The sequence below is a fragment of the Ambystoma mexicanum genome, chromosome 12 (assembly GCF_040938575.1).
Source record: "Ambystoma mexicanum isolate Mex_15411 chromosome 12, UKY_AmexF1_1, whole genome shotgun sequence".
Taxonomy (NCBI): domain Eukaryota; kingdom Metazoa; phylum Chordata; class Amphibia; order Caudata; family Ambystomatidae; genus Ambystoma; species Ambystoma mexicanum.
Genome location: NC_090936.1, coordinates 1,139,878,028 through 1,139,890,841, shown reverse-complemented (window position 1 = coordinate 1,139,890,841; position 12,814 = coordinate 1,139,878,028). Strand labels below are relative to the sequence as shown.

Sequence of the window (12,814 nt, the reverse complement as noted above, 5' to 3'; positions counted from 1 at the left end):
TGTTCAAACATCCATCAGCAATAAAGCTTTCCTCGCATCTTTCATCACACGCATTATCAATCTTTGTTCTTGCACTCTTTATACAAAGTTGCCACTTGCAACCTTGACTTCAACACGTCTTGCATCGGTCACCCCAACTCACCGGCTGTGTTGATCTCTCTGGTGCAGCTTTGATCTTAGAGCCAAGGACGGTACCACAGCGGCTGCTGTTCTTCCCCGACTTGGTCAGCCGTGGAGGAGGGCCCCGGATATCTCTGACACACAAAACATGATTCTTTAGTCTGGTTTCCTGGCCTTTTTCTGTGTAATTTGAAGGGTTCTGGAAAGCAACAGTTTCTCGGTCAGAAAGGTCAAGGATATCTCCCTCCTTATGCACCCTTCTTGGTTTGCCGTCTTTGTTCCCTGATTCAGCTGCCAAAGAAACCACTGTTCCTTCGTGTGCTTTGCCTCGCTCAGAGTGCACTCTCCTGCTCCTCCTTTTATCCGTGTGGGGAAGTTTAGTTGAAGTCAGGTATGAGTGATTACCAGTTATTGGCTGACCTTGACTGACCATAGTAGCAGGACATGTCAGGTACAATACTCGGGTGTGAGTTTGTTTTCTCCCAGAGTGGGCTGTCCATGTGAAAATGTTCGTGAAGCGAAAGGGGTGGTGGCGATAGAGTTCCTAAATATCCTACTAGGCAGGATGGGGTGAATGTGTTACAGGGAGGGGGATACTGCGTCTCTCCATCAGGTGTTCCACTCCCCGAAAACCCCTCACCCAGGTCATCCTCCTGCACTGGTCCACCCCCAGGGTCTGGATCCCATGCGATGTTCATGCCCTGGCCACCTAAGAGAGAGACCCCCGGGGACTAGCGGGTGAGACACTTTCTGGTTTCTCACAAAAGGTGGAATGCACTATAACTTGTAAAACAAAAGGACACGGTGCAGACCATTGTTGCACATTAATGCTTGCATACCAAAAAGCCAAACCACATATTAAACAGAGACAAACATTGGCAATTCACAACAGTTTGGGCTTTTCTGTATGCATAAGGCAAAACTGTTATCTTTGCCAATGCTTGTTTTAACAAGACTTCAGTGAAGGACACGCATTGTGTTTATAAATCAAGTGGCTAAAGGCACAATTGGCAAAGAAATGTTTATTACACTAGTAGTGTGTTTGGGGCTTTGAAAACACTTGTCAGGCACTTCAAGCAGAACATTTGATTTGCTGTTGCTGCCTAATATAGCTAGCTCAAAGACATCCCAAGAAGATGTGTTTTGCGCGGGGAAGGGTAGGAATGGGGTGGGGATGGGCTTAGTCAGTAAATGGGTGGCTAAATAACCAAACAACACCTATAAACTGGTGTGTCCCTCCTTCATATCCCATCTCAGTCCGAGCTGTACTCCAATTTAATAGCTTTGGCGGATACGTGGAGCACTAGTATTTAGTGTTTAGTAAAGTAATCAAACCAATCATCGAATATCATTTGTATTTAGTAAAATAATCGAAATGAAAGGAGTGTAGAATTTCTGGGAAACATTTTTATAGGCCCAAGGCTTTCTGCATATTCAGTTTGGCCAGTAGCCGCCTACATCAAGCTGTGAAATAAACTGATACCTTTTAAGAGGGATCAAATAAACTCTCGGTCTGGTTACCGGACTTCGCTTTACTTCTTCATGGAGTATCCAGTGACAGTGATGAGTTGTCATTGACCAATGGGGGCGGAGTGTGGTGGGGCAAAGGCAAGGGGGCACAAGACCTCACTGAACATAAAAGTTCTGATGCCCAAGCCAAACGTCAACACTGGATGAAGCAGGAGAAACAATGCAAGAAAGGCATGCTGCTGAGACTGAGCAGATACTCCAGCCCACGGAGGGGGCACAAGAGAGGCAGACAGCATAGTGGGCCACCCCTCTGGCCCCATGTGTCTGCTTCCCCCCTCCTGGAGGTTGGGGGTGGCCTTTCACCCCAGGGTCCGGCTGGAACATAAAATGGCTCTGGGCTGCAGTAGCTCATCCTCTTTGCAGTCCCGGCACCAAGTCACCCAGCCTCCCAGCTCAGGTGCATGATTTTGTCTTTAACGGAAATGTGTTGCACTTTTCAACTACAAGTCCTCTTGATATTTAGGTTATTTTTGGCAATTTTTCTAATATGTTTTTCTGTCACAGGCGAAGTTACAAGGGCGGCCTAGAGAAGGAGGTAAGCCCCGGTCCTGCCACAAGCTATACCCGCTGGCTACATGAGCCAGGATGGGATGAAGGGCACTAGGGACAGTTGGGACTCCTCAACAACTCAATGCAGTGGGCTGGTTCGCTCGATTAAAAGGATATGAGAGCGACTGAACTGGCAGTTGGATACCAGGGCGGGCCGTTCTCACAAGAACGGAAACCGAATTGAGGACGCTCACCGGTTTTAAAATGAACTGTTATGAGAGTGACTGAACTGGCAGTCAGACGCCAGGGGGAGCTGTTCAAGCAAGAACGAAAACCGGAATGAGGAGTGCTCACCGGTTTTAAAATGAGCCAAGTAAACATGGAAATGGCAGGGCCACCCTGAAAAGTATTTGTAGGCCAGTCATACTTGTGGCCTGAGCAGGGCTAGAACCGCCCCTTAAGATGACTCCAATAAAGTCTGGGGAGGATAGCTCAGGGTCAACACAAGTTCGATCACTGGGTCCACGCTCAGAAACCTCTGGGTATTAAGCGTGTTATAAATAACCAATTACAATTACAAAGTGATCATGTTTTTTCCTATCAAGAAGTGGTGTATGTCAAAGTTATTTAAGGGAACAATTTGTGATAAGATGTGGTGTATTCCAATGTTTTGGGGGCTTCAGTAGAGGTTAGCCCCGCTAAGCAATTAACTCAATGTGTACTCACTCACTTGACCACAGCATCTGAGAATTCTAGCAGGAGGAAGGTGTATTTCATGTTGGCTGGTAAACACAGGTTGCAATCTCATGCTGTCTCATCGCAAGTAGGAGGAACTCATCCAGTCCCTTTTTAAGCAGCATGGAGCTTAAAGCTTTGTCCTTCCCATTGTAAATGCAGCATTAAAAGCGGTAAAAATGAAAAGAAAAACACAAGAAATGGAAGAAATACTCACGCTTGGCATGAGACAACTTGAGTTCTCTTTCAATCTGGGCTGAAGGGGAAGCCCATGGGTTGTTTACAGGTCATGTCTGGAAAATGGGTGAGGAGGGTCATTTACTTACAATAGATCAAATAAGTCCTGCGCAAATGTGTTAACTTCCACTAAATGTGGCACTTTTTGGCAAAACCTCCACGTGTGCATCTGAACAGTGTGAATGCAGATTTCTCAATATTGGGCCTCATTACGAGTTGGGCAGTGCAGGTTATGGCTAAAAATAAAATGGGGATTCACTCCGCCACTTGTAATCCAGCGGTAATACCGCCAGACCAAGTGGCAGTAACGATAATACAGTTGGGTGCCGACATACTGACAAACTTGGAATGAGGCCCTGGAATTGGCAGAAAGTACGCTCCACAGTCCAGGACGCCAAGACAAGAGGCCCAAATAGAGGGAAAAAAAGCAATTTTTCCAAACAACTGATTTATTTGTCAGTTCCCCTAGAGACAGACCACCTGAAGAGTGCACCATAGAATCACTTTTCATTTAGTGTGCTCTACAGCAGCTTTTAGTTTTGGCACCACTATATGCCGAAACTATTGCATTATAGTACAGGAGAAATGGCATATGAGGAGGGACACAGAGCTTGCAGGTGTTATTTTCTTATTTATCCAACCCTTGACTGCCCATGGCCATGCTAATCCATATGGCCAATCCCACCAACCTCCTGCCCAAAACACATACTCCTGGGAACTCTTTGAGATTGCTTACCATCAAACTTTGCACTCAAAGTGTCCCCCGGTGTTTTATCAAAGAAGTCTTCTAAGATTTAATCACTTAATTGGAGCTGTAAATGTGCTACTGGTGTAATAGAAATGCCTTAACCGCGTCTGCCTTCAGATTAGATTAGGGATTTATAACGTGCACATCCTTCCGGAACCAAGTAGTAGACTGCATCTAGGCGCAGATGTTAAAATCCTTTGCTCACATCGGGTCACAGTCACAGAGCCTATTAATGACCAAAACAAATGTGTTTTCAATTTTTGCCAAAAAATTCCGCAATTCTGCTGGGCGTGCATTCCAAAGTTGAGGGTCCCTGATGGAAAAACATTGACCTCCCCAGGAGAGGCATTTAGATGAAGGGACAGCCGGGAGGTTTTTCCCAGAGGAGCGCAAGGTGCACACTGGCATTGGCCTTAATTTTTAAATCGGGTACCTGGGTGCGGTTCCTTGAATACACCTAAAAACAAGCATAGCAGTCAGAATTCAGTTCTTTGCCGAACTGGCAGCCAGTGTAGTTTTTGGCGGTATCTGAAGATGGAGACTTTTTGGTAGATGGTACACTAATCTGACGGCAGCGTTCTGGGCTACCTGAAGTCGTTGCAGTTGACAATCCGGGGCTCCAAGTAGCAGTGTGCCAAGGTAGTCCAATCTTGCGTTGACCATAGTACCTACAATCATGGCATGGTCTGATTCAGAAACAAGAGGCAAGATAGGGTTCAGGAGTCTAAGTTGAAAATAGACAGATTTAGCTAGCCAAGACACACTCTGTTGCTTCTGGTGCAATCTGGGGTTGCTGTTGGTACTCTTGTTCAGGGGATATTGTCTAGCATTTCGGTGCTGGACTGCCCCAGGGCAGGACAAAAACTAATTTGTTTTGGATATTTCTCCTCTGTGAAAGATAGTGAGCTAAAGACTCTGGGTAAGGCTCTCGTAACCAGGACTAATGTCCGACAGAGGGAATCCCAGGACTCCCACCCCCCCCCCCCCCGGTTTTTTGCATATTTTAAGTAACTTTGGGTCTCACTCAAAGTTACTAGAGGAATCCAGACGTGGACCCCTTGCTCACTATTCTTAGAGAGGAACAGCTCCACCCTACTGATGAGGTCTAACGAGACCAAAACATGTGTCTGGGGTTGCTGTTGGTACTCTTGTTCAGAGGAGAATTGCCTAGCAATTCGGTGCTGGACTGCCCCAGGGCAGGACAAAGACTGATATGTTTTGGATATTTCTCCTGGATAAGGCTCTCGTAACCGGGACTCCCAGGACCACTCTGTTTTTTTTTCAGATTTTAATCTGACACATATTTGCATATCATCTGCATATGAATGGTACTTCAAGTTAAACCTGGAAAAGATGTCCATCACTGTCCTAAGATAGATATTAAACAATATCGGTGACAGTGATGATCCCTGTGGAGATCCACATAACACTGGGAGCGCTTCGGAGTAGTAACCTCTCAGCTTGACTACTTGAGTCCAATTCTTTTGGAAGGTGGAGAGCCATTTCAGGGCAGCCTCTGACACCTGCGCGACTTCAAAATGTCTGGTGAATAATAGATCAAAATCTACAAAGGCTGCCGACAAATCCAGCATAATCAAGATACTCAAATCCCCTTCATCAGCTGCCCTCAAGATGTCATCCCACACAGCCAATAGTGCCGTTTCAGTCCCATGACCGGGCCTGAAACCAGACTGAAAGGTACCAAGAATGGAATTTTCCTCTAAATGGCTCTGCAGCTGCGTGGTGACAATCTTTTCCAAAACCTTTGCGGTCCATGGTAGACGTGCAATTGGACGCTAGTTCCCTAAATCCTGGTGGTTCAAAGTATTTTTTTAACAGAGGTGTAAGAACAGATTTCTTTAGATCTTGGGGTACAAATCCCTGCACTAAAGATACATTCACAAATTCTGAGATAGAGCTACTAAGATAAAAAGCATGTTTCACCGCCAGATATGCTGGAATTGGATCGCAATCATGATTTGTAGGTTAAAGTTGAGAAATCAGATCTTCAATCACCTCAGGATTGACCGGGGAACAGGAAAAAGAGACTTGAGAAATAACCCTCCTTTGAGGGTCTTGGGTTTGATTAGAAGTCATAGTGGTGTTACTTTCAGAGTCCAGTCGTGTACAAATAAGATTCATCTTATTGTTAAAAAACTCATTACATTTATTTACCAAAGCATAAGAAAAGGGCAGCCCAGATGATGCACATGCTGCTGATGTAAGGCTCCTAATCAAAGCAAATAGTTCCTTCAACCTATTCTTAGAGGAGTCAATCTGCTCTTGAAGGAACTGATATGTTGCTGAAATAATTCCCTGTTTATAGATTGCCAGTGCCACTTTGGCACTTTGATGGGAGGGTGTGTCTTTACAGTTCAGCCAGATTTGTTCTTTCTTTTCAGCCATTCGATGTATAAGCACTATGCGTGTCCTTCACTAAAGTCCGGTTAAAAATAAGCATTGGCAAAGCCAACCATTTTGTCTTGTGTATACTTATTAGGCATTTGCCAGGAACTTCTGTTAAATGCCCAGGTACTTGCACCATTTTGCAGCTGCTATCACTGAGGGCCAGTTAATACCACTACGGCAGTGCCTGGCAAATGCATTTCCCATGCTTACACAAAAGCCAACACTGTTGGCATTGCCAATGCTTGTTGTCATTTGGTAACACTGTAAATTCTTTCCCCAGCGCATAGGTGCATAATTTGCCATACTCGGAAAGATGAAACGCTTAGTCGACCCTGGCAGGATTCAAACATGCGCCTGTGGATTCAGCACCACAGCCAATATGTCAAGTGAGCTCCCTGACTGACTCACCGACTCACCGACTCGCATTCTTGGGAAACCTGTCCAATCGGTTTACTCAGTCGAGCAGTGTAGCTACACAGGGCAGGGATGCTAAATACGTGTATTTTTAGGACCAATATTAAAGTAATTTAAAGCCTGTCACAACATGATAGCCCCTTCTGGGAATTGGGGCATTTCTAGGTTTGCTGGGTTAAGTCAGTCATGCGTCAGATCCGCCTGGTAAAAAGACAGCACCTTGAACGGACATTTCACCCATTACCCCTAAGGTCATGCCACTTAAGCTGGCTGAAGGCATTATCTGTATATGACAGACCGCCAGGTTCAAGAAGTAACCCTTTCCCACCTGGGAGGTTTTACTGCATATATACACTTGGAGGTGAACACTTGCGGAAACAAGGTATGTTATGAGCCATGAAGCCGTATTGACCTGAGTTAGGCGAGGGCACGTAAGTAGGGCAAAGAGCACATTGCACCCCAGAATGACCAGTGGGTCTGAAAAATAAGTACTGTGACGTGTAAGATCGGGACTAGGAGTAATGAAGATTACTGGTAAGTAATCGGGCCAATACCGCTTCAAACAGCTTCCTCGTCACAACCCTTCCTTAAATTAGAAGGACTGTGATGAGAAAGATCCGGACTCAGGAGTAATGAGGATTACTGGTAAATGATTGGGCAATTAGCCTTTAGCTGCACTGCCGGATGCTATACAGAACCGAAAAAGAAGAAAAACTATTGAGACATGGCCGCCGAGCAACAGACACTTGGTGGGCTTTGCCGAATAGTCTTTCAATTTCCCAAAGGTGCCCTTGGCCGGAGGCACAGAGATGGGCTGGCGTAAGCAGGGACAGAAGCCAGGAGAGCAGTAGAAGGGGTGACAAACAGAAACATGATGGAATCAGGGAAGCAGGCGGAAGGGATCGGCAGAGCTCCAGGCACCTGGCATAGCTTTAGAAATCAACGAGAGCCATAAGGATTCACGGCCACCCAGGAGAATTATGCCCAGAAGGCCAGGACCATAACTAGCTTTCACAATTGTGAAGTTCGATTCCAGTACTAATATTGATTATTGATCGTTTTAAGACACGTTTTTAGCACACCAATAGCCAAGAGACATCAACATATGCATCTGGCAAAGTGCCACATGAAGCAGAGCGCATAACTCTACATTTGTCAGATGTGATGAGGATGTTTACAGCTCTTCTGTCCCCCCTGGTACTTGATGCCCTGGACTTATGAACTACAAGTACTAAAAAGCATAGAACGAGCAAGTCTGGGGAAGGTGCTCACATCTGATATGGAATAACTCGAGTTATTAGCAATGCACCACGGATCATCATAGCTGCAAACTGGACCCAGGTCTCCTTTAGCCACTGATGGCTTTTTTTTAGCCATCATCACTTTCGATTCTGAGTCTTGTAGCACGGTTGTGCCCATTTTGACTACGAGTGTACAAGTTTTGGCATGCAACGTGTCATTAAACAGGACTGGTTTGGCGTGGATGCCAGGACATGGGACAGTTGGAAGATGTGAAGTATTGTATTGCCAAGTATGCTTGCTCTATGGCTGATGCTCCAAAACATGCCACGTGCAGTGAAGTAGTCGGTTGCATTGCCACGCAGCCATGCTTGGCCAATGACATTCACCCCTGTATGCAAGCATTAGGACTCATCTAATAGATTTTTCAAACGGTATGCTGTTTTGGTAATATGTGTGTTTACTGCTGATTTGTTCATTGCAGAATATTCAATGTTTTAATTTTCAACAATGTTCAATTCAGAGCATCGACAATTTTGCAGTGGAATCCACCCGCAGCATCCCGTTAGCCCCCCTCCCCTCCTTGAAGAAATTGAAAGACTATTCTGCAATCCCCCCACCCTCAAAAACTCTGTATCCTTATCCCTTGTCTCAAACTCACTATCTACATGTTTTTTAATTATATATTGTAGGTGACATACTTTGAGATGAATGTTATGCACTGAAAAACGTGTACAGTGAGTATTCTGCAATGAACTCACTGGGTACCTCAACCTCTTCATTGTCACAAAAAAAGAAACTTGGAATGGGCAAAAACCTTCCAGCAGGCGAGACCTCTGGCAAAGAACCATCACCAGAAACCAGATGAACCAGCCAAAAAGTAAATACTTTGGGCCTGATTTACAAAATCGTTTTACAATGGTGCAATTCCACTGAAAGGTGGTTTATAAATCAGGCCCTTAGTCTCCCAAGCTAGGTCTTTGGCATGCAGCGTTTCTAACTTATGCTGGCGAAACCTTTGTTACACTTACGAAACAAGAAACCACTTGTGGTGTAAGTTGGGCTTTAGAAAAAAGAAAACAAACCAACAATTTGACTACAGCGATCACTTGATACTTTGCTAGATTGTAGTCAAATCAAAGATGACTAATTAGTAAGCATTCAACATAAAATAATGGCACTGGGACATTGTTTATGTCTCCTGGCTTCCTGGATCTTACTATTGATCTCTGACACTTCCTTTAATGTTCTATGTGTGTCCCGTCTAGTTTGTCTTGGTGGCCCGGTGCCATCTCACTGTTCAATGTGATGCGCCCTGATGCCTATGGGTTTGTTGGTGCTTTACAAATAAACAAATCGATCTTGCCACTTTGGTGGGAGAGTGGGCAATGTCAAACTTGGGACAGTTGACAATTTCTGTTATTTAGGCTGCTGTTTAACCGGCCTCTGACCTGGTTAACTCAGCAAAAGTCTGTTAAAAGCAAAGTTGATCTGCTGCCACTACTCAGGCGGACGTTCCATAGGAACGTTGGTGCTTTCTCTGAGGCTCTACTAGTGAATATGTGGCAGACAAAATCAGTTAAGAGTTATCTTGTTAAACGCTGCAAAGCTATGGAGCTGTCCAGAAGCATCTGTTTGCAAGTTGGTAAAAGGCTCCTAATGCTCATAGATTCGCCATCCATTAAATTCTAAAAATTCAGATTAGGCTTTGCTTTAATTAGTGCTAAAGTCGTGCCTGCCATTTTGAGATGGTTTTTTCTTTTAAGCATGCAGCTATTTCGTCTTTACTGTGCGATAAACCAGAGGACCAGATGAATGACATGAGGGTTCTAACTAGCAATGGAAACGAAGTCTCATTTCTTGGTGCTGCCATAAAGATGTGAATGATGCAACAAAACAAAAAAATCAGAATCAATTTGCCCTATTTAGCAGGTGGCTGGGAACCAAATGGTACATCTTGGAGTTAACAAATCCGTTTCTAGCAAAGCTCTTAATGGACACTCGTTTGAGTTTACCCTCATTTTATATGAGGTTGTAGGAAAGTTCCTGGGAAAGATCAATGGTGTCGCTTGGTGGCCATGCCTTGGAAACTGGGCATCTTTTTTATCAGCTTGCCCCTGATGAGCATTGAACAGTAAAGCAAAACTAGGCAAATGTGTCTTTCGAAAAACATGTTTTCATCACAGAAAGCCCATTCATTTTTGGTGAATGGGGACTCAAATCAATGTATCAAGTGTATTTCGCTATTATTCATTACATCAAACCTTTTTTTATAGGATTGAGGAGGATCTGTTCGTTAGGTGCAAGCAAAGTAGATGAACCGTGGTATGTTTGATATAATTCATTTTTGAAAGAAAAGGTTATCTGAAAATGATTCATGTTTGAAAGGGGTAATTATATTTTCCACATCCAAAGGTTTGTATGTTTCTGTAGTATTCTTTTAACCTATTATTAAACATTTAACAATAAACCTCAGTGAACTTGAATTATATGTAGGAAAACCAAGAAGTGCAGATTGTCTGCAAAATATTTATTTCCTGGTAAAAGGATCCTTTGGATCAATAGGGAAGTGACATTAAATCATAAATTAATCTTACAACCTTTTAACAATCAATTCCAGAATGTATAAACTTCTGTGTAGGCCGTATAACTGCTTAATCAGCAAATTCAACGTTTTCAAGCTCTCAAATATCCATTACACACTTTTATTTAAAACATGTGCTTTTATCAGAGGGAACTACAACTAACTGAATTCTTTGAGATTTGGCCCCAAATTTGTTTGGAATGTTTTGCAAAGTAGATTAAAAGCAATACTTTTTAAAATTATACCACTGCACAAAATTATATTTTCAATTACTCACAAGTTAGGACAGTCACATGTGCATGTCCATGTCAAAAGGTGGCATATGGCAATTTCCTATCAAATGAATATGCCCTCCTGTGTTCAATGTGACAGTCAACCTGCCCTACGATCCTACTTGTCAATTAATCACCTGAGATGTAAATCAGGGTAGAGCTCTCAACAAGGGACATGTAATGCAACGGATCACTGTCAGTCTTACCTAAAACTGATTTGCCGATACTGTGCAGGTAGGTGATGGAGGGGAAGTTCTTGGACACATCCTGCAGGTAGGCTTCCAATGCTGCTGTGTTGTGGTAGCTAGTCATGTCCAAACCAAAGATCAAAGGTGCCAGCAGCAGCCCACCAATGGATAGGTAGAGAAAGCCCATATTCTGTAAGGAAGTAATTTCCAAAACAAATTAGTCTTAAATGATTGAAAATACAGTTCAGCTACTTCAAGAAAAATTAACTAGCCATTTGGGAAATCCCGTTCCCCGACATGATAGCGCAGCTTTCAGATGGATACCCTGCTTTTCAAAAATGTCATACCTTGAAATGTTTGGTTTACATGTTCTCATTGAAATATGACCATATGCCTTCCAATCGCCTGAATACTACGCTTGTAGACCTGGCCTTCTAATTTATCAAGCATTGTAATTGGGTCATAAAGTCCTATAAGTCAGTTTCTTACATGAAAGTCTGCATTATGGAAACATGGTCGCCAAGGGACATAGAGCAACATAGTCAAACTATGTATTGACACGTCGGCCTTATAGCAGAAACCTTGCGGAAATGGTCCAATCAGCACAAAAGAAAGTTCACAACTAGAGCAGGTAAACCTCTGAGCTCTGGTTAGTTTTCATTTATCTCTGAGTTGAACTTTTTATGTGTAAGTGTATGCAATAAGGGGGCTAATTTGGCTTACTTGCCAATCGAGTTTTTCACATAACATACAGATATTGGAGAATAAGAGAGAAATACGATGTAAACCCACATTCAGCATCTGAGTGATCAGTAATAACGGCTAAAAGAAAAGTTTTAAACCATTTTTCATAATAGACTAATCGCATTGAAATAAATAAATACAGATTAAACTTCTTTCTTAGGTGACCAGGGGAAACTAGAAAAGCGGGGTACATCAACCCCTCACTGATTGAATGTGGAAACAAACTACCAGGATGTTTTCTGAAGGATCCATCATTTTGTAACAGGATACCAGTTTTTTGTTTCCAGTTCCCCAAAATAGATGCTCGGCTATTATTTCCAATTTATAGCACATGCTCGTCCTAAAAAATAAAGGATTACAACATCCCTGCCTGGCGCATCAATATGGAGTCCTGACAAGAAAAGATTGTTGAGTGGCTGATACTTTTAGCCACTATTAATGATGACTTAAATAGTGAATCTGGGTTTAAATATGTTTTGCCTTATTCCCAAAGCTGTAGATTAGGAACTCTGCTTGTAAAAACACTTTATCTCTAGCGCCTAACCTCACTCATCAGTAAATAACCTCACTTTTTGTAAACTTTATTTCCCCAACCAGACATAGTTATGGAGCAACATTCAGGCTTTTAACCAGTACGTGGAACTATTTGCAATGAAGATCTTATCTAAAAGTAAACTTGGCCTGATGAAGTTCTTGAAAACAATGATAAACAAAAGAATTTGTCAACACTACTCAATGAATCAATAAATACTAACATGTTTCCATATTCACAGTGTAAATCATATTACCACGAAGATATTCGTTTTCAAGTGCGCTTTTAATGAAAAACGATCTGCTTCTCTGCCTAATTCCAACCGCTTGTGTCATAACATCAATTTTAGCTGGGTTCAAAATGATTAAAACAACTGCAGAAACAAATAGTTTTGATAGTGGGTGTTTTATACATGAATTGATGGTCAGTAATGCACATATTGTTATTAGGAAATATGTGGCCTAGAGGTCAGCTGGGTTTACGCGTCTTGTAATCAGAGTTATTTTATCCCTGTGAAACAGAGTTTGAGAATATCTCAAAATGTTTTACGCAAGACTATTTGGCATGTTATGT

At 43.0% G+C, this 12,814-nt stretch overlaps 1 protein-coding gene across 5 annotated transcripts in view; it reads right to left on the bottom strand.

Moving 5' to 3' along the window:
* CPM (carboxypeptidase M) overlaps window positions 1–12,814 on the bottom strand; it is a 330,252-nt gene that overhangs the window by 300,092 nt on the left and 17,346 nt on the right. For 3 of the 5 annotated variants that reach the window (XM_069629712.1, XM_069629710.1, XM_069629709.1), the window contains exon 2: window positions 10,984–11,155. In XM_069629712.1, coding sequence (XP_069485813.1) covers window positions 10,984–11,155 — 172 coding nt within the window. Of the gene's footprint in view, window positions 1–10,983; window positions 11,156–12,814 lie in introns of those variants that run through there. The other 2 variants (XM_069629711.1, XM_069629713.1) reach the window with 2 other exon arrangements.